This window comes from Salvia miltiorrhiza, chromosome 5 (assembly GCF_028751815.1).
Source record: "Salvia miltiorrhiza cultivar Shanhuang (shh) chromosome 5, IMPLAD_Smil_shh, whole genome shotgun sequence".
NCBI lineage: Eukaryota > Viridiplantae > Streptophyta > Magnoliopsida > Lamiales > Lamiaceae > Salvia > Salvia miltiorrhiza.
Genome location: NC_080391.1, coordinates 57,245,251 through 57,271,301, shown reverse-complemented (window position 1 = coordinate 57,271,301; position 26,051 = coordinate 57,245,251). Strand labels below are relative to the sequence as shown.

The window sequence follows — 26,051 nt, the reverse complement described above, 5'->3', positions numbered from 1 at the left end:
TTATATGTGTTTGTATGTATATATACATCATATACGAACTGTAACGAGATTTATTTAGTTTGTCTTTTTGTATTGTTTTCTATTTCTTCTATTTTTGTGGTTTTGCAGCTATTTATTAGACACTCCATACTCTTAGGGCATGTTTGATTTCCTAGTTTAGTCCTAAATAGATTAGTTATCTAGTCTAATAGTGGTGATTGGTATTTTTTTTAAAACACTTATCGGCCCTACACTAATAGAAGGCCCGTCCTTTTTCTCCTGTAGCCTTTTGGGTAATTAATCCTTCCACTGATGTCCGATTATTTTACTTGAAATGAACAGTATTAATTACTTAATCACATTTTCTCACTTTTGCCCTCATTTTCGATATCTACATCTGTTACTCAGGCATTCTTTTTTCTTTCCAGAAGCGCCGATTCACGATTCCTTCTTTGTGTGGAGAACGAAACCATTGATCGTCGTCGAAGCTCCGATTCGCAAGATTGCTGCACCCCTCTCGCATTCCAAACACGATTCAAGGCTGTATATTTCTGGTCGAGAAATACTGGTCGTCGGGACGCATCCGTCTAGGGTTTTAAATCTGTCCCTAATTTATATTCAAGGTTAATTTATGTCTCCACTTTGGTTTTCTTGTTGATGGTGCGTGTTTGTGTGTGTGTTTGGTGGGAAAGTGAGAAGAAGAGGTTAATAAAATTGTGACTAAAGAGTTGAACAAATTGTTCTGTGTTCTTACCAGTTTTATTTGAATCAAAACTAGAAAAAAGTCAGATGATGTTTCCTTTTCCTTTCTTTTTCTATTTATTTGTCTCATCATAAGCTCATTATTCTCTCTTCGTTTCACTATTAATTTTGAATTGATTTTTTCAATTTCATCAATTGAAAAGGGTGTTTTTATTGGTTTTGAATCATGGTATACATTATTCTTTCAATTCTTTAGATATATACATGGTGTATAAGTGAGTTTTGAACTATACTGTTGATATGATTAATTTGTTCACGGTGTTTTATATCATGTATGAAATTTGGTTTTATATCCATGGGAAATAATGCATAAGAGAGTGAATTTAAATGATGAAAGTAAATTCTGTTTTGTGATTTTTTTTTTATTTTTTTGTTGTTGCTGTCATTACTTTGATATCAGTTTTTTGGTGTGATACAATGCACTGCTTATGAGAATTATCTGCTATTATTGGCATTGCTTCATATAGCTAAGAGTATATTATTTTACTTCCAATTATATGCAGAATTTTGTATACCTATCCATCCACAGTAGCCAATGACGCGCACTCGTAGAGATGTTGAAATTGTCCTATTGATACAGGAGATTGTTCATGAGTTTTTGATGCAAATGATATGTGTAATTGCAATTCTAACTAGATTGAACTATCGAAAGAGAAAGCGTAGTAATATAGCTAATACATATTCTTTGATCCAAAGAATACCAGACCAAATTAAGCACTTGAACAGAATGGTAGGACTTACTGACATTGATTGCATGGCAAATCTTCGCATGGATCGAAACACTTTCGGTAGATTATGTCTTTTATTGCGACAGTTAGGGGGTTTGACTGATGGGAGATTTGTTAGTGTAGAAGAGCAAGTCGCAATGTTTATATCTATTTTGGCACATCACCAGAAAAATAGAATAATTGGGTTTAATTTCTCGCGGTCCAGCCAAACAATATCCCATTACCTCCATGTTGTTTTAAAAGGTATTTTGAAATTACATGGGATATTCTTGGCCAAACCACAGCCTGTCCCAGAAGACAGCAATGACCCAAGATGGAAGTGGTTTAAGGTATCTCGTTCTAATGTTCTTTAATAGTTATGTTTAGTTTAATGTAGGCTAAATTGACTCTGTCTCTTGTTGTGTATAGGGTTGCTTAGGAGCATTGGATGGCACATACATTAATATTGTAGTGCCAAACGTAGACAAGCCGAGGTATAGGTCAAGAAAGGGTACCATTTGTACGAATGCACTAGCCGTATGTGACAGAAATATGAAGTTTGTTTACATATTAACTGGTTGGGAGGGATCAGCTGCTGACTCTCGGGTTTTAAGAGATGCTATCAACCGAGTGCACGGACTCAAAGTTCCAAGAGGTATATATACTTATGTAAATTGTTAATTAACGCATCTTTGTTATCATTTGTGGAGGACATATACGCTAACTAGGCCTTATAGTGTGTTTGTGTTTGTTATTCTTTAGGAAATTACTATTTATGTGATAACGGTTACGCGAATAGCGAAGGGTTTTTGTCTCCATACAAAGGTGTTAGGTATCACCTTAAGGAGTGGGGTCCTGAATCTGTGAGACCTCAAAACGCCAAGGAAATGTTCAATATGAGGCACACTAAAGCTAGAAATGTGATTGAGCGTGCATTCGGACTCATGAAGATGCGATGGGCGATACTTCGGAGTGCGTCGTATTATCCTGTCCATGTTCATAATAGGCTGGTTATGTGCTGTTTTCTACTGCACAATTTCATTCGTTCAGAAATGGTGCATGATCCACTTGAAGCACTGGTTGATAGACAGCCTGGTGCAGATGCCTATGAAGAGCATGGAGACGAAGATGATGATTTTGTTGATGCTATTCAAACGTCTCCCCAGTGGAATCGCGCTAGAGATGCAATCGCTGAAGCAATGTGGAGACAGCCCTGATCAGCTTTAAGGAGACATTAGTACTATATATTGTGCTTAGTTTATGCATAATAAGGTGTGTTTGTGTTGTCATAAGTGAACAAGTGGATTATGTTTTGCAAACATGTGTTTAGCTGGATTCTAACTTATTTACCTTTTGCCCATGTTTTTTGGTGGCTGCAATTATGTGATTGTGATTATTGGCCTTGTTTAAAGCTTTGTTTCCAATTGTATAGTTTATTTTTGGCTGATTTAAGAGCTCAATGAATAAATCAGCAGGAGCTCAATTGTATAATTTATTTTTTGGCTGATTTGTCAAGTTTCCTGTTTTAGTCAAAAACCAGCATGGGCTATCACTTCTCTATCTTTCAAAAACGTGCTGTCATGCATTGCAATTTTCCTTTATCTGCAACTTGGTTGAAAAGAGTGTGTTTTGTCATTTCTACGCAGTGAACTTGATAAAACAAGTGCTAAGACTTGTCATTCTACTGTCTGATATGAAATGTCTATGGAATATCACCCTGTTACAAAATACCTTCTATAAAAGCAACAATAATGTTTCTCTACTAATTACAACACACTCATTTCCATTCTCATCCCTCAATGTCTCTCTCTAAGATTAAACCACAAAAGGAGTTCTTCTATGGCTCTAAGTGGAGCCGTGAAATGGATAGCGTCCTCTTGGCAAGCCTAGCTCGGCAAAGAAATATTTATCAATGGAAATCATCAAACATCCCTGCTGAAGCCATGACTTACGTGTGTTTTGATGTAAATGAAATGTTTCCAGGGATACTCCGATGGGGCGAAGTTTATGAGCGCAAAGACCACTTGTTATCACGTTATAAGACGTTCATTGAGATTTTGAAAGTCCCAGGAACACAATGGGATATTCATCAGCACTGCATTCACGCCGCCGACATTGTCTGGAAGCAAATAGTCCGGGTTAGTATTTTAACATAAATGCTTTTGCTCATTTGCCTACTTTGAAATAATAGATTACAGTTGCTTAACGATTTGTAGGGAAACTCCTTCGCGAAGGCATACTACTATAATGATGAGCCCGAGTTTGACAAGTTAGCGAGAGTATTTGGAGATGATGAAATAAAGGCGGAGAGTGGGCAAACAGTGATAATTATAAGCGACACGACACAAGTCGTAGTGGAAAATCAGGAAAACAACGCTAACGTCTCAGACGATGAAGAGGTGATGTCGCTGGACGTTGGCAAAGCACGTCGGAGATTGTTTAATGATAAGGGTCAGATGCAGGATATTCAGTCCACAAATAAAGGTGACGAAACACTTCCACTTATAAATGCTTTCCCGATGCCAAATGCGCGGAAAACGGCAGGCTCTAGCTCTTGTGCATCGTCTAGCCCTAGCATATGGTGGAAGAACAGATCCCTGTAGAGGGTTAACAATGTGGTGCTGCACGTGTGTCTTGATGTTGCTCATCTGCCTTGTTTAAAACTAAGCTTTGTTGTAGGCCTTTTAAATTCATGTGTTAGATTGCGTGCGTGTCTGTAGGTGTTAGATTGCCTGTGTGTCTGCATTTATCCCTTTCTTGTTGTTGCCCTTATGGCATGATGATTTGTAGTTCTTGTTGGCTTTATTTTAATCTTTTGTTGGTAAGCTTGAAGCATTTCTTAATTAATTTGCATGCTATGCTTAGATCTGTTCGACAAAACCCCCCACCAATCTGTCTTGAACTAACCTGCAAATTCATAAATCCACCAATAAACCTGTCAATAACACAGCCACACAATTCTTAAACAATCCTTAAATCACAGTACAAGATTCACCATGCATTCCAAAATAAATGCTTAAACAAGTACATTAGATAGACATAACTAACTTCAAGCAAAAGGTTCATCAGCCTACAAGATTACTTAATTACATAATTCCCTGCTTGAACCATAGGAGATTTCTAGAACTGAATATAAGGATTACATAATTGTCTTCCATGCTGTAAAAAAACAAGCACATATCTAGTTACAAAATCAAAAGTTTAAACCAAAAACTTCAAGCTCGTCTGCCCTTCTTCAGTCATTACAATCCAAGCAACTTCTCTATCTTTTTCTAAGAAGACGATACACATAGCTTTCCCGAGAACTTTCTGGTAAGCTCCTGAACATCTCAAGGCACGACACTTTCTCGTTTAACATTTCGCAGACATCAAACTTTTCATCTTCGGAGATACCTTGCATGTTACTCAAGCATTCGAACGCATCCTTCCTCGCCTTTGCTAAGTCATGATCGTAGCCAATTCTACTGCACATCATGTCCATTCTAGATGCTGTTTCACGGCCAATATCACCTATAAGTGCGAACAGATTTTCGAGGCCATCTCCTGATTTGCGTTTCTTGCTTTTAGACTTACAAACTTGCTCAGCTTGTTGGCCTATAGAACTATTTTCACCATTTTCTGTTTCAACTTGCTCATCCAATGCTCTGAATTCGCTATCTATTCCATCTTCTTCCAAGTTGTCGTCACGTGGCAACTTACCGAGAGCATCGAAAATGTCCTCAGCAGACTGGCCAGTTGCCCTGTCTTTCCCAAAAATCTCTTTCCAATAATCCAGATAAGGCCAAGGCTTAAAGCGCATGTTCCTCGCATTATTATCCTTCTGCCAACAAAACCATGTATACACAAAATTTAAGGAGTCTCATTCCCAAAATAATTATGTTAATAAAAAGAAAGAGAGCATACTCAACAATACCAACATAAACCATTCTATATACTGGGAAAATAAACTTGAACAATAATATCTAACCATGACATCTATAGAAACTCATGAATCTAAATAATAAGATTAACTTTTTTGCCTTTTTCTCATGTGATGATTACCTTTAGAACTTCATCCCATTGATGATTATCAATATCAATCATGAATGTTCCTTTCAGATTGAACCCAACTCCACTCGGCTTCAAGATTTCGATTAGAGAATTGTAATTTTTCTTCCACGTACACAGCTTAGAATTGATATGAGGTGTTCCTTTCAGGTCCGTCCCAGTAAACTCTCTTTTCATCGTGTCTTCAAGCTTCTTAAGATACCCACCTCGAAACCCATTGTCTGATTTCCATCCTTGAGCTACCAGTTCTTTAAGCGCTGCAATAAGGATGTCTTCCTCGCGTGGGGACCAAATACGTCAGGTCTTATCGGTTTTGTTAGCCTTGCCTCCATCTCCGCCACTAGCTGTATCCAAATCTCACGAAAATGCGCAGCACAAGTATTAGATAATCTACAAATATATGATTTTTCTAAAAATTAAAAAGCTACATCAACGAAACAACGATTTTCTGTACTAGACCACAATGTTAGGGTAAAACTGATAAATTTGACAAAGTACAGAATCGATCGTTTCGCTTACCAAATCGAGGTCAATTAGCATGAACAAGTGATAAATGGACGATTATTATGAAGCAAAAATATCGTAAAGGAAATCTACATACCTTCTTGGGTAGAACTCATGTCGAACGAAATCGAGAGCACCGGTGCCAAATTTCCAGAGGAGAGTAGTAGGGATGTGAGCGATTTTGGTAAACTTCAACAATTTCGCTGCTTGAAAATGGGGTCACGCAGAGATTAGAGCCATAGCTTGAGGAAGATGGAGAAATTGGGAAGACCCGCCAAAATTTTCATCTGCGTGAAACTAGTTTTGATTTGGTAAATGGAAAGGTGATTTGATAAGTGATAGGCACTCTTGTAATTTTTTTATTTTATTAAGGGCATTTTTGTAAAACTGTATATTAGTCTTCAAGTTAAACAAGGAAACCAAACTGTGCGTGTGTGTTATCTAAGTTTTTAATATTACATATCAATCACCTAAAATATAATACTAATCTACTAGAGCCATACTAATTATCTCAAGTTTAATTAACTAAAGTTAATTTGAGATGGAAATCAAACATGCCCTTAATCATACAAACGGTGCACACATAATACAATTTTTTCTTTTTTTCTTTTAGGAAAATACGTGTTTAAAACTGAACATACAATATGCATTATATATAGTTGGATTTTGGGTTAGATTCAAGTACTCCCTCCGTCCCATTGATCTTGTCCCGTTTGTCTTTTTTTTTGTCCCACCATCTTGTCCCATTCTCTCACTTTATCACTTTCTCTCTCCTACTTTATCACATTCTCTCTCTTTCTCTCTCCTACTTTATCTACACACTTAACATTATTAATACTCTCCTTAATAACCGTGCCCGAACCAAATGGGACAAGCCCAATGGGACGGAGGGAGTAATATTTTGTGTGTATTTTTGTTTTAGGTTGAACGTTGAAGGGCTCAAACAAGGTCAACCACTTAGTCTAAGATAGAGAGTTAGACTTAGCTAGTTCAATTTTGCAACACAAATGTAGTCGCTAAATGCTAATTTACAAGTCATAATTGTGTGACGTATACTTCTCCTCCACCTCCCCATAAAAACCCACAAATTTCTTAGGATTTTTATGTAGCTCTTTCAATAAAATAAATAAGTTAAGTATCACACCCCATAAATATATAAGTTTTGTAGCACATTCTTAATGGTCCCCACCAAATCTTTGATTTATTTAAAAATTTTGTTTTCTTTAAACAATAAAAAACGTGTCCACACAGAATCTTCTCAACATATTATTTTTTGTCTTATTATGTCTCTCACTCTCTCTCCAAACACGGGATTTGATATATCTTTTAGGGTTTAGGGTTTCTTTTCTTGCATGAAAATAAAGAAACAGTGCATGAATCGTGAGGATCGGCTGATTCAACCCAAAAGTGGTCAAAAGTTGGGAATCTTGTTTCAAATCATTCCAAAAAAAAAAAGAATCTCATGCACGCCTTGAGAAGACCGTGCACTATACACGCCTCTCTCTCTTCTATTATTATTTTGCATCTTCCAAATTCAAAAAAAAAAGAGACAAAAACCCTAAGAACCGTGCACTCCATACACTCCATACACGGCTCTCTCTCTCTCTCTAAGAAACTCAAGCCCACCGTGCACTCCATACACGCCTCTCTCTCTAAGAAACTCCAGCCACTATGAGTTCAACGGAATCAGATTACGATGGGGAAGAGGCACAACGAGGAAGTCGCCCGAGTACATCAAGGAGGAGCGAACAATACCCGATGCCGAATCCGGTAAGTAATGGCCTATATTTGTCAAAATTTGAGTTTATGTGTTTTGTATTGTTAAATTGTGCACAATAGTTGATTATTATGTTGGTAATTTGCGAAATTTGGACTCTGGAAATAATTTTGAACAACCGTGTACAACCGTGTACGGTTCTTCAGTACACGGTTGTACACGGTTAGACAATTATGTTACACGGTTAGGATTAATTGATGTAATATGCCTTAATTGTGTATTTTGAACGTATAAAGGTATTTTTCGTACACGATTTAACCGTGTACAGCCGTACACGGTTTGTTCATCCATACACGGTTGTACACGGTTTCTCTAAAATCGTACACGGTTGATTTTAAATCATGTAATATGCCCTAATTGTGTATTTTAGATGTATAGAGGTATTTTTTGTACACGATTTAACCGTACACGGTTAGGGTATCCGTACACGGTTGTACACGGTTGGTACACGATTGATATTTTTTGATACTGATCATCATTTTGAATTAATTGCAGCCTCCGAGGCATGTTTGGTTACGTCCGTGCATGCAATCTTATAACGGACGAATCAATCACTACATCAGGGACAGCACATTAAATGAAGTGGAGACCTGTCTTATCCATTACGGGTGTTTGGACGAATTTAAACAAGGTCCGTTTGGGCATTTACTTAAGTTGAAGAGGCAGGATAGTGCGAATGCCGCACTGCACCAGCTTCTTGCACGGGAGTTGTATGACCAAGCATTCGGTCCGTGGGAGAAGTGGTTCCACGTTGGTGGACACGACATTCGATTCGGCGCTTTGGAGTATTGTCTGGTGACGGGGTTGTGCTTCGGGCCATCCCCGCAGCGTTTTGATCCTAATGTGGATCACCGTGTTGGGAAGGCAAGAAAGTGGAAGTGAAGGATCTGCGGTGGCGGTTCATTAACCGCAGTATGGGCAACCGTGCCCAGGATTATTTGAGGGTGGGCTCAATTCTCGTGGCGTATGATCTCATCTTCTGTCGGGATTATAAATACGTGCACGATTGGGTGTGGGCACTGGTAGAGGACGATCAGGCATGGATCGACTTCCCGTGGGGCTCTTACTCATTCCAGATTTTGTGTCATGGGATGAGTGTGTTGAAGAAGCATCCCTCGGAGATTACCGGTATTAGGAGGACGTACCACTTCTATGGGCCCATATGGGCATTACAGATTTGGTCGTACGAGGCCATTCCGAGGTTGGGCCGGGCGTGTGGGGCTCGTGACACGAGGTTCCAGATGCCACGATTGGTCAACTGGACGACTTGGAAGTCGGCTTCTGACTTCGCCCACTTTTTTTATGGTGATGAGGTAATTATTGTACTTTTTTTTACAGTTTCAATCCTTTTATTATGTTATGATTAACAAATAATGAAAATGATCGATTCATCTTTGTGCAGGCTGAGTGTCACCGGACACTCGAACCGGTCGATGAGGAGAATGATTCATGGTATTTGCAGACACTGAGGCTTCCCGACCCTTTTTCTGTACGATACCATCCAGGAGGGAAATATGCCGGCTTGACAGAGCCTCTTGTACCGGAACCGCCTCCTCCTGTTAGGCCTCCCCCTGTGCCGAGGAGTAGCTCACGAGCAGAGAGGGCTCGTGAGAAGCAGCCTGTCCATGTCCATGTCGAGCGACATAGACAGACGTATGAAGAGCCAGCTGGCAGCCCGTCGAAGCGGCGCAGGTCAGATGAGTTTGATGATAGCGAGCCTCAGGCATATCGAGATGAGGATTATTGGAGGCGACGCGATGATGACCTGATTGCCCGTATCACACAGGAGCAGATCCGGACCGTGATCCCTGAGATGCGGCGCGAGATACGGCGCGAGCTTGTAGATGACGACTCTGAGCATGGACTGGTCGCCAAAATTACGAAGAAGGTCATAGCCGCTGTCAAGGACATCTTTGGGAGACGCTCTTCTTCGAGGAGGCATAGATCATCATCCAGCCATGCCAGTCGTCATAGACATAGGAGTGAGGAGTTCGACCAGCCGAGACCCAGTCACAGACGGTCTACATCTCACATTCCTAGTCCTAGGCGATCAGAGCGTGAGGATCCGCCTCATGTGAGCCATAGGCACTCAGTTGGAGACATGGATCCGCCTCGTGGCAGTCAGAGACGATCAGAGCGTGGAGAGGATCCACCTCATGCGAGTCAGCGGCGATCTGCCTCACGTCACAGTGAGAGGGAGGCATCTATGAGGCGATCAGCCTCACATCATGGTGAGAGGCAGACATCTTTGAGGCGATCCGCCTCACGTCACAGTGATCGCCCAGGGCCATCGGCTGGGTACCATAGTCCAGAGACCCCTGCGCCTAAGACGGGGGATGTAGATGATGATCTGAATGTTTCCTGGACTTCGTCAGAGGAGGAGGCGGATGCTAGAGCGAGGCCTCAGACCTTGCTTATTGACCCGGCCTTGCCGTATGGTAAGGGGGTGCTGAAGGCGAAGAAGCAGGGCTTCAAGGCGTTTATGAGATCGCCGCCGGGTACTTTTGTGCAGGTGATCGAGACGGGTTGGGTGATGTCCCAGGAGTTATTCCACAAGATTATGAATCCTCGCGAGGAGTTGGACGGGGAGGTATAATAATTTGATTTTACTGTGTTTCTTAAGATTTTCATTGTCCATAATTAATCATGATTTTTTTAAGCAGATATTAGACCTCTGGAATCTGAAGGCTCTCCGACGGCTCCGCCAAAATCAGGAGTGGATAGCTCGGGGGCAGACGAAGCTCGTTGCAGGTGTGACACGGGCTAGAACGCCGATAGCTTTTCTGGATTTTTATGTAAGTTTTTGGTAGAATAATTTCTGTTTATGTATATACAACTACCTATAAATTAATTATGAATTTGTGATTGTAGGAGACTCTTTCGAGAGAGTTCAGGTCGTTGCATTCGAATGAGTCAGATTGGAACGACATTTGGGATCCACATGGATACGAGGAGTAGGTGGTGCCTGACAAGTTGATCTCCATGTTTCATGGAACTGATTCAGCCCATGCATGGCCTTGGTTGGAAGCGAGTGAGGTAAGTATAATATAAACATATTTTGGAATTTTCTAACTGAAATACGTAACGTTTATAAATATTTTTCATATTGTGTTGCAGATTTTTGCTATTTGCAATGTCGATAAGAGTCATTGGTGTACTGTGGTTATATCTATCTCCGCATGGGAGGTGAGAGTGTATGACTCACTGTCACATGTGGAAGGTACACAAAAGCGTCGACTTGCCGCATTGAAGCCAATCACTCGCCTGATGCCTAAATTGCTGCACACTGTGGGTTATTATGCAAACAATCCCGTGAGGTTTGTGCACGGTCCACATATGCCTATGAATTTCGTCATGATGCCAAACCGTGAGCAATTCCTCCAAGAAGATAGTATAAGTTGTGGTGTGTTTGCATGTGCTTATCTGGATCGTTTGATTTGTGGCACACCAAGACGGGAGCAGCTGCGGACACCCGCACAGATAAAAAAGTATCGAGCAATTATAGCTGTTAGGATATGGGAGTTGTGTGCGGATCCTCCCCCTATTCAATGGCGTTCGTGATTAGTGACCTCTAACTGAACAATTTTTTTATGATTTTGATGACTGTTAAAATACACTTGATTTGTTGTTGTTTGGTGGTTTGATTTGTGATTTTTTTGTGCTTATGTTTGGTGGTTTGTTGTTTTTGTGTTTGGCATGGTTGTTGGTTGCTAAAATACACTTGATTTTATCCCTTGTTGGTGTTTTTGGGGTGAACAAGGGCTAAATGACCTCTGTACACGGTTAGGCCCTAACCGTGTACAGTTTCTCGAAACCGTGTACGCAACCGTGCACGGAAGAACTCGAAACCGTGTACGTGTCACTGTGCACGGTTGCGAGTTCATCGGTACACGGTTGCGTACACGATTGGTCCCAATCTATACACGGTTAGGCTCTAACCGTGTACAGAGGGCAGGCCACCGATTTTCAGTCCAAAAACACCTGTTTTTTGAATTTTAAAGCCAAATCAACATGTAGCAACAACAAATTCAATGTTCAAACAACAATCAAACAACCAAATTCATTTTCAAGATCAAATCGCTCATATGCATTCCTAGTGTGTGTTCAACTTAATCAAAACCAAATATGTGACTGTATCCAGAATCACTCACAACCCAACATTTTGAGGACATGCATTCCTAGTGTGTGTTCCACTCCTACAAATGCCGCATTTCTTCTTTCGCCGCCTTCGTGCATCGGGTGGTTGCTCGACACCCTCCACCGGCACGTTCAAGTCCAATGCAAGTACTTGCGCTGTGCATCTCCGAGCATTGTGACCTCTACCCTTGCAACGTGAGCATACTTGAGGTCGAGAATTAGGAGTACCCGAATTAGGAGGACCCGAATTAGGAGGACCTTCAACTGCTGAACGAGCCCTACTCAACTTCGGTCGTCCCGCATGGACCGTGATATCCGGGGGTTTCACAACATAGGCTGATATCTCATCGGGCACATTCCAATACGTAGGATGTGGAACGGAAACAATACGCTCCATATATGTGGCCAACAGCACGGATTGTTTGAAATATGTTCCAACAAAATCCGTGACTTGCAGTCCTGCACGCCTAATAAAATGCAAAGATAAAAACATAAATCTACAAAAAAATAATACAATATGCAAAATTTGTAATAAATGAGGTACCTAATAGCGGCACAAGCATGACGACACGGAATGTCATCCAGGTCGAACTGAGCACAACTACAAGTCCGATTCTCGAGATCGACAATGTAGAATGCATGATCATCCTCAACACTAAACATGTGCGTCGTCGTCCCTCGAACAGCCAATTGCCGACCCGCTTCGACAGCCACATGCAACTTTCTCTCCACTACCTCAGTCAACTCATGTGACCTCGATGCAGCCGAGATGCGTCGCCTATCGAACCATTTCTCCATAATGGCTCGATAGGTCTCGATCAATGAAGCAACCGGGAGGCGTCGTGCCCACAACAGTCTACTGTTCATCGTCTCGGCAGCATTCGACGTCATGAAGCTCGTGCGTCGTACAGGGCACTTGGACCTGGCCCATCTCTCCACACCAATAGTGTCGAGGCGTGTGTGCGCGTTGACTTTCAGTACCTGAAGCGCAGAAAAATTCCTTTGAAAATCGTCTGATCGATAGGAATATGCCGCTGCTTTGAAGACTGCAGCTACATGTTGCCCATAATGCGCGAGATTCTTCTGGATATGGTAATAGCACAACCCGTGAGGGACGTTCGGGTAGACACACTCCACAGCATTTCTGATGCTCTTGTGCTGATCAGACACAATCAAGAGATCATCCGGCTGACCAAAGCAAGTCCGCAGTCGGTGGAAGAACCAAGTCCAAGACTCGTCGTTCTCGATAGGACCAAGCCCAACTGCGAGAGGAAATATTGCTTCGTTCCCATCCTTTGTAACAGCGACGAACAAAATACCGCCGTTCCTTCCCTTCAGATGGGTCCCGTTTACGACGATGACCGGCCTCAAGTAACCCTTCTCAAATGCAGCCACGCTCTGTCCAAGTGCAACAAACATATGATGGAACTTGCCATCATCCTTCATCTCAAGGTCGTATAATGTGCCGGGATTACTCATTCTCAGCATATACAAATACGATGGGAGCATCTGATACGAGCTCCCAAAATCACCATACGTCATCTCAATCGCGATGTTTCTTGCACGGAGAGCGAAGCTGTAATTGATCTCAATACCGAATAAGCGCTGCATCTCTGACATCATCTCCTTCGGCTTCAAAACGACCCCCTCGCCTACCAATTTCCGTGCAAAATATCTTCCAACAACCCTCGCCGGAATCTGTCTCGGGGCAGTGCGATTCAAATCCGTGTGGCAGGTATGATCCATCACCACCTTGATCACTCTCCAGATCGATGCACTCTGAACGGCTCGCAGCATGAACGGACAACCGTTGCCATGCTTGCAAACAAACCATAAACGGGTCGTACTGGAACGATCCACGGCGTACTCCACATGATTCTCCATATGGTACAGGCCAACAGCGATTGCCAAATCATCCTTCGACCGGAATAGAGCCCCCACTGATAATATCCCGCTCTCCAATACGTTAGAATCCTCCCAACCTAATGCCGGCGCATCGTCAAAATCGAGGACTGGAATCCCCCAATCACGTGCCTCAAGCTGCTGAACTCCAACACGAGGCTCGACATCGAGCTGATCATCCGATGTGAAATTCTGAGCCCCTGTCTGTCTCCACGCTTCCTGTTCAGTCGACACTGAATCCAATATCTCTCTGCGTCGTATCGCCTCTTCTTCCTCATCCGAAGACTCGGACTCGTCTTCCTCCTCCTGCGACGATGAATCGTCCCTACTATCATCGTGTGTAGGGATACTTCTTCCAACGTCCGTCTCGATAGGAAACACAGTAGACCGCTGTCCCTCATAATATACCCGCTCTTGAGTCTGAGGAACCGGAGCCGCAGATTGTTTGCCCTTCTCGATCACGTAAACAATGGGATATTTCTTATGCTCGGAAATCAGCCGGTTCAAATCCGAATCAGTCTTCAAAGCCACTTTTATTTTTCGCCCTTCGTCCGTGGTCGAAGTGTAGAAAAGCATATAAGTGGATCGACCATCCTCGTTTAATTGATCGTGCACCTCTTGCATCAACTTCGCATGACAAAGGTCTTCCTTAGACATGTACACGACAACCTCATCGCCTCCTTCATACTCGGTTAATTTTCACTGACCACTGTGCCGTATAACGATTGCTTGAAACGACATCTGCTTCAAAACGACAAAAATACAACATTTAAATACACAAACAGGAAACCGTGTACCCCAATACATCAACTGAATATACAAACATGCTAAAAATAACATCAAAATCATATTCAACCCAACCGTGTACAGCAAATTCGACCACCGTGTACAACCGTGTACACAACCGTGTACACGGAAACCCTAACCGTGTACAGCAGAACACTAAGGGTTCAAAAATAAGGTAATTTGCGTACAGAGTGTTTTTTTATGCCGTTTTTTAGTCCAAAAAATGTAATAAGTCATATATATAACATAATTATTGAAATAAACAACAAAAAATCACTAAAACTCAAACCGTGTACAACCGTGTACTCTAGAACACCAACCGTGTACAGCCGAAAATTAAAAAAAAAATATGTATTTCACATACCTTATGTAATACAAGCCTTTAGATGATTTTTTTTTGAATTTTTGAGCAACCGTGTATGAGTCGTGTATGTGTATTGAGAGGATTTTCTTCTTCTTTCTTGTTCAAATGTCTGATGAATGAACATTTGGTTGGTATCCTTCATTAACTACCCACAGCAACCGTGTACGGAGCATTTAATTTCGTGAATTTAAGGTTGTTTCCTTAACAAGTGTTTGAGTTGGTGTAAATGCACCCAACAACCATAATATCACATAAAATCACGCCATAAACGTGAATAGAGAGAGAGAATCAGATTTTGCTTATTTTTAAATCAGAGAGAGAGAGAGAATTGCATTTTCATTTGTTTGCTTATTTAATCTAGTTTATACTAGCTTTATTGTCGATTTGTAAGTAGGTTGATTAACTCGTTATAATATATGTTGAGTTTGATGATATGATATATATTTGTGATGCCCCGCTCTTTTAAATACATATTAGATTAAATATGTGCATTAGTTATAAAATTCTTTTAATTATTTATGGTGATTATTTTGTTCAGATAATATTATTTCAGCAAAAGTCTGTATAAGAGATACAGAGCTGCGATTTAATATTCAGTCATGAATGAAACCAATAATTAAATTTATTGGTTTAACTATACGTTTGAGACTTTGTTTTACCAGTTTATTGATTTAATCAATATTATTAGAAAATTTAGATTTATAACCGATTTTATAAATCGTGTTATTTAAATCAAATTGCTAGAATTATAACTTGAGATCATATGCATAATAATTTTATTATTTCGCGTTATATGTGTTAAGGTATTAAGTCGCGAATTAATTCCGACTTTCACGTATTAAATCTCAAGATTGAGGATTTAATTTATATAAATACTACGAGTATTTATTGAACGAGAATTGGAGAATTATTACAGGAACTAGGAGAAACTGGATCACGGCACTACACGTATGTCTCGATTTTTCATCCAACACATCAATTCCTACACTATTTCCTACACTATTCCCTACACTATTCCCTACACTATTCCACCTTCCCCTCCAACACCTCATTACTGCAATAATTTTTTTTTAAAAGTTGCATTATCTTCATGCATGTGTAATTGCTCCATTTTACTACATTTTCTTCCATCTTAAACTCTTCTGCAAAAAGTTCAGTTTATCACCAACTCTCTCCTACAACTATTCATCTTCAATTTTCAAAAGCTTCAGCACGCCGAGAAAGAAATTTCACGGCAAGATCACAATTGTCAAAGGATGCAAATTTCAACAATCAAATCTTCAAAAGTTGCAACTCCCGGTACCAAAATTTCCACCATTTTGATTCTGTTGTCTGCAGAAACTCCTCTATAAATTGAGGAGAGTTCTGCAGAAGGAAGAAGTGCAGCAAGAGGTGTGAGGCAAGAGAGAGTTTAGGAGAATTTTTAAAATTTCTTACTTGCAAGAGCTCAAGTGAGCTCCCTTCGCCGGGCCATTTCTTCGTCGACCGGCCACTAGGCTCTGAACCGAGAACGTGTACTCGTTCCTCCATCTTTAGGCTACCAAACCCAACAATCGAAAGGCCGAAACCTTCTCTATATTTTCCCGACCAAACGCCACAATATCCTTCGGAGGCCAACGTCGAATTCCCGACTCAGCCACCGGCCAACTTACGGCCTTCGTTTCTCACTATCCTTATGACGAAAAAGGATCGAGAAACCACCGTTGTGTAGCCTGATCTATCTCGCACGAGGAAAACTAAGTCGTAGACCTTCGCGGCTAAACCCCATCGCGGAACGACGACCAGAAAAACCCCCGGCGAACAACTTCCATTAGTGCTCACTTGGACAAGGGTAAGTTGACGCCCTTATTTCGATGCATTCCCGTTTCTATTATATTATGGGAAATTTCTGGGGTATAGATGGGAGTGTGGTAAATATTCGTACAAAGTTTCATATCATTTGAACTTCGTTTACTACCCTTTTAAAATTCGAGAAGTCTACTGCCCGTATCTGCTAAAACTGTCGTGAGGCAGATGATTAGGTTAATTATTTCAGTAACCATATGTTGATATTTAGCTCTCAAATTTTTATTCTATGAAGATATATGTGTTAGCTATCTACATATAAAATTTGAGCTCATTCAGGTAACGTTTGCTATTTTTCAAAAATCTGGACTTTCAGTTGGCAGAAACTGCCGAATCTGGTAGGCGATGAGAAAATCGCTATATCTATTAAACTACTTGGAGTTTTTCAACATACTTTTTTTTTTTAATTAAACTAGACTCAAAGAGGTTTCGATTGATATAAAATTAGACTCCATACGAGTTCGGAGTAAAAGCAGTTTATTAGTTGAAGTTGAATATATACAGTTTTGTTGAGATGGAAATTATTCAAAATAATTCCTATTAAGGATTTTAAAGTTTTATTGTTGATAAAATATCACTTTTAGTTTATAAATGAGCTATTGAGATATATAAATATTTTGAGAAAGATTTCATGAGAACTTGTTGGTAAAATTATATTAGATGGAATAGTTGATAAATGAAATATTAAAGATTTATTAATTAAATGGTTAAAATATTAAAATTATTAGATCTTCTCGAAAATTTCTTTTTATAGTTAACTCCTTTTATTATTTTAAAATATTTTTACAAATGTTCCTAAAATCTCACAATGAAATTTTCATCAGGAATTAATGTTTAGAATTTATTAATGACTTATTAGTTCTTTTAATAGTAGCAATATATATATATATTGATTGGCATTATTAAATGAGGAAAAAGAAAATATTTTATGAATTATTCTTTATTTATAATGGATAAATAAATGAATAATATAAAATGGGCTTTCCTACATCCTCAAAGGTACATGAAGTATTTCGATAAAAGAAGAACGATTGTATATGAGTTAGATACAGTCGTTTAAGGAAATATGGGTAGTTAGAGAAATGAGTGAATAGTGATTCACTGCATTTGTTGTTATCTTTTCTATTATTCACTCGAACACATGTTTCGTGTTATCAAAGGTTCAAATAAACAAAAGCGCCTGAGTAACCTATCGCGCTAAGGAAAGAGAATCATTGTCTTAAGTAGCAAAACACTGCAATCAGGTAGGCATTACTTTCATATATATCAAATGAGTTTAACTGTTACGTTCAAGCAAGTTATTTCATGACAAAATCTTTGAATTGAAGTTATTTCAAGTATTGTCTTGCCATAAAATGTTTTAATTTCAGTATGATATCTATCTGATATGGCTTTGCCAGTTATCATGTAATCGAATTCGGGTCTTGAGCAGTTGATAGCTATCCTGCCTTGGCTAGTGTACACCAGTGACCGTGAGTCATCTAGCGGGTTGGCCGGTCAAGTGACCGTGAGAGGTGGCCACCTCTCCGGCACACAGATTCAGATATGATAGATTACAAAAGAACTTAGTCTGATCAGACGAACTTTAGAATCACAAATGAATTTAGTATGCTTAGGGCCTTTTTAAGTAAAAACCCTTGGTTATACTATTGAAATGGCATGACAATTTACAGTTATTATGTAAGTATATGATTTTCGGCATATGTCTACTGAGTACTTTGTACTCAGCCCTGCATGTATTTCTAAATGTGCAGGTTGAGCAGTGATGAGTGATGATGGGGTGTCGTACGGAGCTTTGTCATATTTACTAAATAAACTCTTGGCGATACATGTCTTCATACATGTATCACGTTCTCATTTCCGCTGCGAACACTCAGTTATGATGCAGTTTATCCTATTATGTTGGATTGTCAAATCAAGTTATTGTATAAACACTTAAATCGGATACTCATGACCGATTACTCGTTATTATCTATATATATGTGTGACTTATTCTCATATGATGTCTAAATCTTAATTTAATTCATTTATAATTATTTATCACCCCTTTCTGTCCCCTCTCCTAATTTCCCTTCCCTAGTCACGGTTTCCCGGCTTACCTATCCTTAGTTAAGTCCGGTCGTGACAATATCTTGTATCTCGTTATATATATCTTTAATTTTAACGTGAATAGAGAGAGAATCAGATTTTGGTTTTATTTGGTTATTTTTAAATCAAAAATAAGTAACATGTCACTATCATTCACTTTATTGACTTGTACTTATGTACTTTAGGTCAAATGTGCTACAAAACTTATTTATTTATGAGGTGTGATACAAAACTTATTTATTTTATAAAAAATGCTACTACTATGTATTGTCACAATTTCTTACAATCTTTCTTGACAGACAGAGAGAGAGTTAGCTATGGATCCTATTGCACTTACTCAGGCGGCGGCGGCGGGATTGAGCGTCTTGGCCGGCGCGGTTTTGGTGAAACAAGTGATGAGCGAGAGCTCCATGATGGGTTCGGGCCGGGCTCCCAGGTGCCCCACCTGCAACGGCTCGGGTCGGGTCAAGTGCCTCTGCTCGCGGTGGTCCGACGCCGACGCCGACTGCCGGACCTGCGCCGGTTCGGTTCGCATGACCTGTAGTAGCTGCGGTGGCACCGGAACCGGAACCGGCCGGCCCGTTTCGCTCCGGGTTACGGCATCCCGACCCAATTAGTCGTTCTCAGATATTTCTTGTATTTTTAGATATACTAGTGTTATACCCATGCTTCGCACGGTATGAATATTCATACATATTTGTCATGTATAGTAGAATTACTATATAATTGTAAAAATATATTTAAGTGATACAAAACATAATACATAGAAATTAAACAAAATTGAAAATTTACATTATATAATACAAAAAATAGGAAATAAAAAAACAAAAGAGTTTCATATCATACAGTTTATATTATAAGACGGTACAACATAAATATAATGATATACATATAATATTAAATTAGTGATTGTGAAAATTTATACATTGCTATTGAAATATAATTTATCGTGTAAACATACCCTGAAGATAACAAATTGTTTTTGATATAAGCATGCCCTGAAGATAGGGATGTCAATCGGGCCAGCCCACCGGGTTTTCGGGCTAGCCCTATCGGGTTCCGGGTTAATCGGGTGCGGGCTAATCGGGTTGGAGATTTTTTCGGGTTGTAAATCTTCAACCCTAACCCTAAACTTTCAGGTAATCAGGTTAAAGGCGTAAAAATAAAATTATCATTTGTATTTTATTATTCCTAATGATCTAATGTATAATGTTTAAAATATACATAGATATTAAAGATATAAATTATATAGCAAAGCATGAAATGCAAAAATATAAGATATTCAAGATTACATAAACAAAATTATATTAAAATGAGATAGTAAAATTAACATGTATCAATGCACTAGAATCAATCTGAATTATTACTGAATAATTAGTGGATTTGCCATGCACGTCTCATTGACAGAAAAAAAATAAAAATTGGTATCACTTTAAAATGAGATACTAATAATTAATTTCTAACTAATGAGATACTACTAATAATCAATTTCTACAAACAAAATCGTAATTAGTTTCACTTTTTTTAATGAGATTGCACACACACACACACATATATATTCTAACTAATTAATTTCACTTTTTTTAATGAGGCTATATATATATATATATATATATATATATATATATATGTATATATATATATATATATGTATATAAGCAAATACCATAGATCTAAACATAGTAGAAGTTGTAATTGGATGCATCAGTCACAATTCCGTCAGCCCACCGGGCCAGCCCATCGGGTTTTCGGGCTAGCCCTATCGGGTTCCGGGTTAGTCGGGTGCGGGCTAATCGGGCTTGAGGTTTTTTCGGGTTGCGATTTTTCAACCCTAACCCTCTAATTTTGTCGGGTTATTCGGGTCGGCTCATGGGTTTCGGGCTGCATTGACATCCCTACCTGAAGATAACAAATTCTTTTTTTAAAATTTTGAAAGAATCCAATAGTTTATGCCAAACGCATTAATGTATTTGTATTATCATTTTGCAAGTAAACTTACTATTTTCTATGATTTCTTAATTTTTTTTTTACAAAAGGTAGTGTTTATAAATAAAATAAAACAAGAGATAATATCTTTCTCTATCTTTTTTATATCTTTCTTCGGTAATGTTAACTAAACATTCGATACCACAATCTTCTTAAATTTTTTTAAAATTATATTTACTTGTTTACATAAATATGCGGCACAAAAAAGGATATGTCGTATGCGCGACAGAAAGGGATATACTAATTTGATGTACTAACAATTAATAAAAATTAATGAAATATTGGTAAATTTAATGATGTAACTAAAAATGGTCCATAGTACTTAAGATAATGAAGCTAATAAATATACTAATTTGACAACGACATAAGGAGATGCAGATTAATCGAACATATACATAAGTTGGAGTAAAAAATATATAAAAAATTATACTACCATTTAACTTTTGTATTTAAGTGCATAATTATGAAAAAATCATCTTAAATTCTACAACAAACATAATAATAATATAGTGGTCGTGTCTTCTATTAAACAGAGAAGTCAAATACAAATTACAAATTCCGAAAATTTTCTTTATAAACCACATTATCAGTACTATTACATTCTTCATCACTATTATCACTATGAAACAACGGATATGTGCTAGATACGATAGTTCTTAACGGATCACCACCGCTCTTAAGCACAATATCATCAGGTAATCTAACCATAGGAACACCATCACTATAACTCCCAACTAATCCATCTCTAACATCAGCAATCCAACTCGAAAATTCTTCCAATTCAGTGGTCATTATTCCCATACATTTGTTTTAGACGCATATTCTTTGTCAACCTCAACACTTCGCAACTGCTCCAAATGTATGACGAATTTATCGTTGCATTAACTATATCATATGTCTATTGCCTTTAGGGATAACAGGTAATATTTGTCGAAAATCACCACCAAATACAACAGTTTTATCATCGATCGACACATCTAATCTTTGATTCATCACGCATTCACATTATACCACGAATACTTCTATCTAAAGCTTCAAAACAATGCTTGTGCACCATAGGAGCTTCGTCCCATATAATAAGCTTTGTCCTCAAAATTAACTCTGCCAATGGACTTCCTTATTTTATAATACACATAGAATCTCATTGACACTAATGGGAATCTTGAAACGTGAATGCACTGTTCTTCCACCAGGAAATAACAATGAAGCAATTCCACTTGATGCAACATTCAAAATAATTTCCCCCTTTGAACGAATAGCAGCAGACAATTACTTCCATATGAAAGTTTTTCCTGTTCCTCCATATAAAAGTTTTTCCAGTCCCCACTTGATGAATATTTCTTAACACTAATATTAATATTATAAAAAATGAATTTATACATCTAAAGAATATTTATATATTATACTCCCTCCATCCCATTAAAAGCGGCCTGTATTTCATTTTGGGTTGTCCCACTATAACTGACATATTTCAACAAATGACAAAGTTTAACCCTTTTAAATGTGGACCCCACCACTTTTAACACATTTACACATTCTCCTTAATTCCCGTGCCGAAAAGTTTTGAGCCACTTATAGTGGACGGAGGAAGTAGTTAAATTATAATGTACGTTTGGACAAACTAAAATATAAGAGCAATTGATTAACAAATATAATAATTAAGATCAATTAATTATAAAAATAATTCCTACATTTTTATAAGAGCATTTCCAATGTAAAGTTGCAAATGATATGCATCCTCATAAAAATTCATTGAGTGTTGTATGTTGAGTAGGTATGATTAGGAGATAGGGGATGCAATATTGCATCCCCTATAATTGGCAGAAAGTGGGGCCATTCGATATTTTTTACTTTAATTTATTTTCTATTTTTTGTTTTACACAAAATCTTGCGTACACCCAGGTGTACCGTACAATCGGGTTGATCCGTACTCAAAATAGTGTTAATTGCTCCCTTTGTCCCATTAGTAGTGTCCCACTTTTCTTTTTGGGCTGTCCCATTAGTAGTGTCTCATTTCCTTTCTTCTTTCTATTAATTTATCATATTAATGTCTTCTCTTTTTTTTTTTTCTCTGAACTACTATAGTTTTTCTCTATTTAATTTATAATAATTATTTTTAATTATTAATCTCGACAATTGTGCAGTACTTCTTTTGATTTACAATTTTGTTATTATTTCGAAAGGTGCCTATTGCCAAATAGTAGCACTTTTTTCTTAAATTTACTTTTTTTTGTGAGTTCCTATTTTTCTTATTTAGTATGCATTTCTATTTTACTTTTTTCATGTTATACGGTTTCCATTAAATAAATTTTTTTATTCTTTCTAATATTTATAAAATAATTAATTTAATAATAAATTAATTGAAGTGGGTGGAGAATGGGTCCATAATGATGTCAGCAAAAAATTGAATTTTAAAAATGTATCATTGGAAGTGAAAATAAGAACGGGGAATATGATGATGCCACCAAAAACCTTAAAATTAGAATGTAGTGTTGGAGATGGTCTAAATGAATAAGTTATTTAGCTCATTGAGATATCTCATAATACAATCCATGCAATAAGTAGTATTTTTCCCTATAATTTTTAGAAGTGAGCAACATGAATTACTATCACTACAACAAAAAAGATATATTGGGACACTTATTTAGAGGCATTTTTTATTAAATGTCTCTAAATTATTTTTTGAGACAGTTGTTAAATACCAATTACATATAGAGACACATACATATTTTAAGTTTCACTAATTAATTAAAAAAATTGGGGACGCGCCATTCTTCTTCCTTTTCACGTTTTGGCGGATTGAGTTTCTCCTAAACCAAATTCACTCAAACTCTTCTAATTTCCCTACCATTCATTCTTATCTTTCGTGATTTCACTCAAAACCTTTCCAATTTCCTTATCATTCTTTCTGTCAGAACCGGGTACACGATCAAGATATTACAAAATAATATTTTGAGAAATTACAACTCAAAATAATTGAAATATTACAAAGTAAATAATTTGAGAAATTACAACTCAAATAATTTGATACAACTGAAATACACTGTATAAATAAATTATACGTATAAAATAAGTCGAGTCGAGATGAATCTCTTCCCGCAAGAAGATTATCGCCCCGGTAGTGCTCTTCGGTTTAGGCGTATCTTCCCCAAAGGTAAAACGACTTCGTCTCGTCGGATGTAGCACCACAATCCGACGAGCTCCGGCGAACTGAATAAGGATCGAAAACTGAGCTAGAGGTGGAATGCAGAATGCAGACTATTTTGTGAGTTGTGAGTTGTGAGTTTTCAGAGTGAATTCTAAAGCTCACCACACACCCATATTTATAGGTGTTAAACCGAGTGTGAACGGATCGGCAGTCAACTCCGGCGGCTGCGGTAGGTGGCCGCAATCGTTGAACGCAGAAGTTGAAACAGTCAATTCCGGCGGCTGCGGTAGGTGGCCGCAATCGTTGAACGCAGAAGTTGAAACTGATTTTCCCTCTTCAACATCCAAACTTTGACATACAATATCTCACTCACCGGAAATCGGTTTTGAGACTTCAAGTATATCACGTTGATCTACTCGAGATGTAGATTAACATCCAATTATTATTTTAATTAAATAATAAATATTTAATTAAATAATAATTTTCAGATTTGGCATAAAACCATATTTCCAACAATCCCCCACATGAGTGAGAAATCAGTATGCGTATGTATGCAGACATTTAGCTCAGTCTTCTTAAGAAACAACATTGCTTTTGGAAAGGTAGCTTGTGGCTTTGAACCTGCCATAGTCAATATTATCGAGTATACCGGCGGCCTAGTGGATTGTGTTCCTTGAACTAGTCCTCCTCGGTGTATACTTAGTCAACAATATTGACACAATATTGCTTCAATCCTTATTCGTTCTCACGTTTGTGTCCATTACAGGCCTTGGAACACCTCTTTGGATTCATAAGTGTTTCAATCGAAGCGGCCCCACTTCACACTTACATAGGTGACTCTTAACTCAAGTATCCTGCTATACTTGTCCTCTTCGAGGAGTTCTAGAGTCATTAAAAGTCAAAGACTTAACCTCACCACGTGCAGGTTTCCGAACACTCACTGTTCTACAAGGAATAGGCAATTCGAGTGTTCAACACACGGATTTTCATAACTTAGTTGTCCCATTGAACCAAGTTCTTGGGATCCTCCAGTCATCATGGTTGGGTTGCCACTATGATTATCCTTAATTTGTGGACTTCAAACCCATTCCCCCTAACAATTTATACATCTGATCTCGATGGATACTTTTTGTCAAAGGATCCGCTATGTTATCAATTGATCTTATATAATCAATTGAGATAACTCCACTAGTGATCAAATGTCTCACGGTATTATGACGTCGACGAATATGTCTCGACTTACCGTTATACAAATGGTTTTGTGCTCGTCCGATAGCAGCTTGACTATCACAATAAATTATTACGGACGACACAGGTTTCGACCAACATGGAATATCCTCGAGGAAATTTTTAAGCCACTCGGCTTCTTCACCAGCTTTATCCAAAGCTATGAATTCTGATTCCATGGTCGATCTAGCAATACATGTTTGCTTCTTGGATTTCCAAGACACAGCACCACCCCCCACAGTGAATACATAACCGCTCGTTGAAAACGAGTCTTTGGCATCAGATATCCAATTTGCATCACAGTACCCTTCAAGTACAGAGGGTTCCCTAGTATAATGAATCGCATAGTTTTGAGTATATTTCAAATATCTCAAAACCCTTTCAAGAGCTTTCCAATGTTCATTACTAGGGTTAGCTGTAAAGCTGCCCAACTTGTTGACCGAGCATGCTATATCGGGACGAGTGCAATTTGTTAGATACAACAAGCTCCCAATAATCTTCGCATATTCTATCGCGTCAACAGGTTCTCCCTTGTGTACACTCAAATGCACATTAGGTTCCCATGGTGTCTTAGCTATTGGCTTGTCAAAAGCGTTGAATTTCTTTAACACTTTCTCAACGTAGTGAGATTGTGTTATAGCAATACCATCAGGTCTTCTTAGAATTTTAATTCCAAGGATAACATCAGCTAAGCCCATATCTTTCATACTAAAATTTTTACTTAGCATGCCTTTGGTTTCTTGAATCACTCGGGAATTACTTCCCATGATGAGCATGTCATCTACATAAAGA

The 26,051-nt window shown here is 38.4% G+C and overlaps 3 protein-coding genes across 3 annotated transcripts; 1 reads left to right on the top strand and 2 right to left on the bottom strand.

Moving 5' to 3' along the window:
• The first annotated feature begins 352 nt into the window (after window positions 1–352).
• LOC131025422 (uncharacterized) lies at window positions 353–2,838 on the top strand. The gene is made up of 4 exons (XM_057955181.1): window positions 353–602; window positions 1,245–1,798; window positions 1,878–2,103; window positions 2,211–2,838. Exons 2-4 carry the CDS (start codon window positions 1,277–1,279, stop codon window positions 2,663–2,665), a joined length of 1,203 nt encoding a protein of 400 aa, XP_057811164.1. The 5' UTR covers window positions 353–602; window positions 1,245–1,276; the 3' UTR covers window positions 2,666–2,838.
• Window positions 2,839–4,442: 1,604 nt separating this feature from the next.
• LOC131025421 (uncharacterized) lies at window positions 4,443–6,259 on the bottom strand. Its single transcript, XM_057955180.1, has 3 exons — window positions 6,097–6,259; window positions 5,490–5,839; window positions 4,443–5,268 (listed from the first exon to the last, which is right to left on the bottom strand). The coding sequence occupies exons 2-3, from the start codon at window positions 5,670–5,672 to the stop codon at window positions 4,711–4,713; spliced, it is 741 nt and encodes a 246-aa protein (XP_057811163.1). The 5' UTR covers window positions 5,673–5,839; window positions 6,097–6,259; the 3' UTR covers window positions 4,443–4,710.
• Window positions 6,260–12,658: 6,399 nt separating this feature from the next.
• Window positions 12,659–14,472, bottom strand: LOC131026180 (uncharacterized). The gene is made up of 2 exons (XM_057955952.1): window positions 12,745–14,472; window positions 12,659–12,691 (listed from the first exon to the last, which is right to left on the bottom strand). Exons 1-2 carry the CDS (start codon window positions 14,470–14,472, stop codon window positions 12,659–12,661), a joined length of 1,761 nt encoding a protein of 586 aa, XP_057811935.1.
• Between the last annotated feature and the right edge of the window lie 11,579 nt (window positions 14,473–26,051).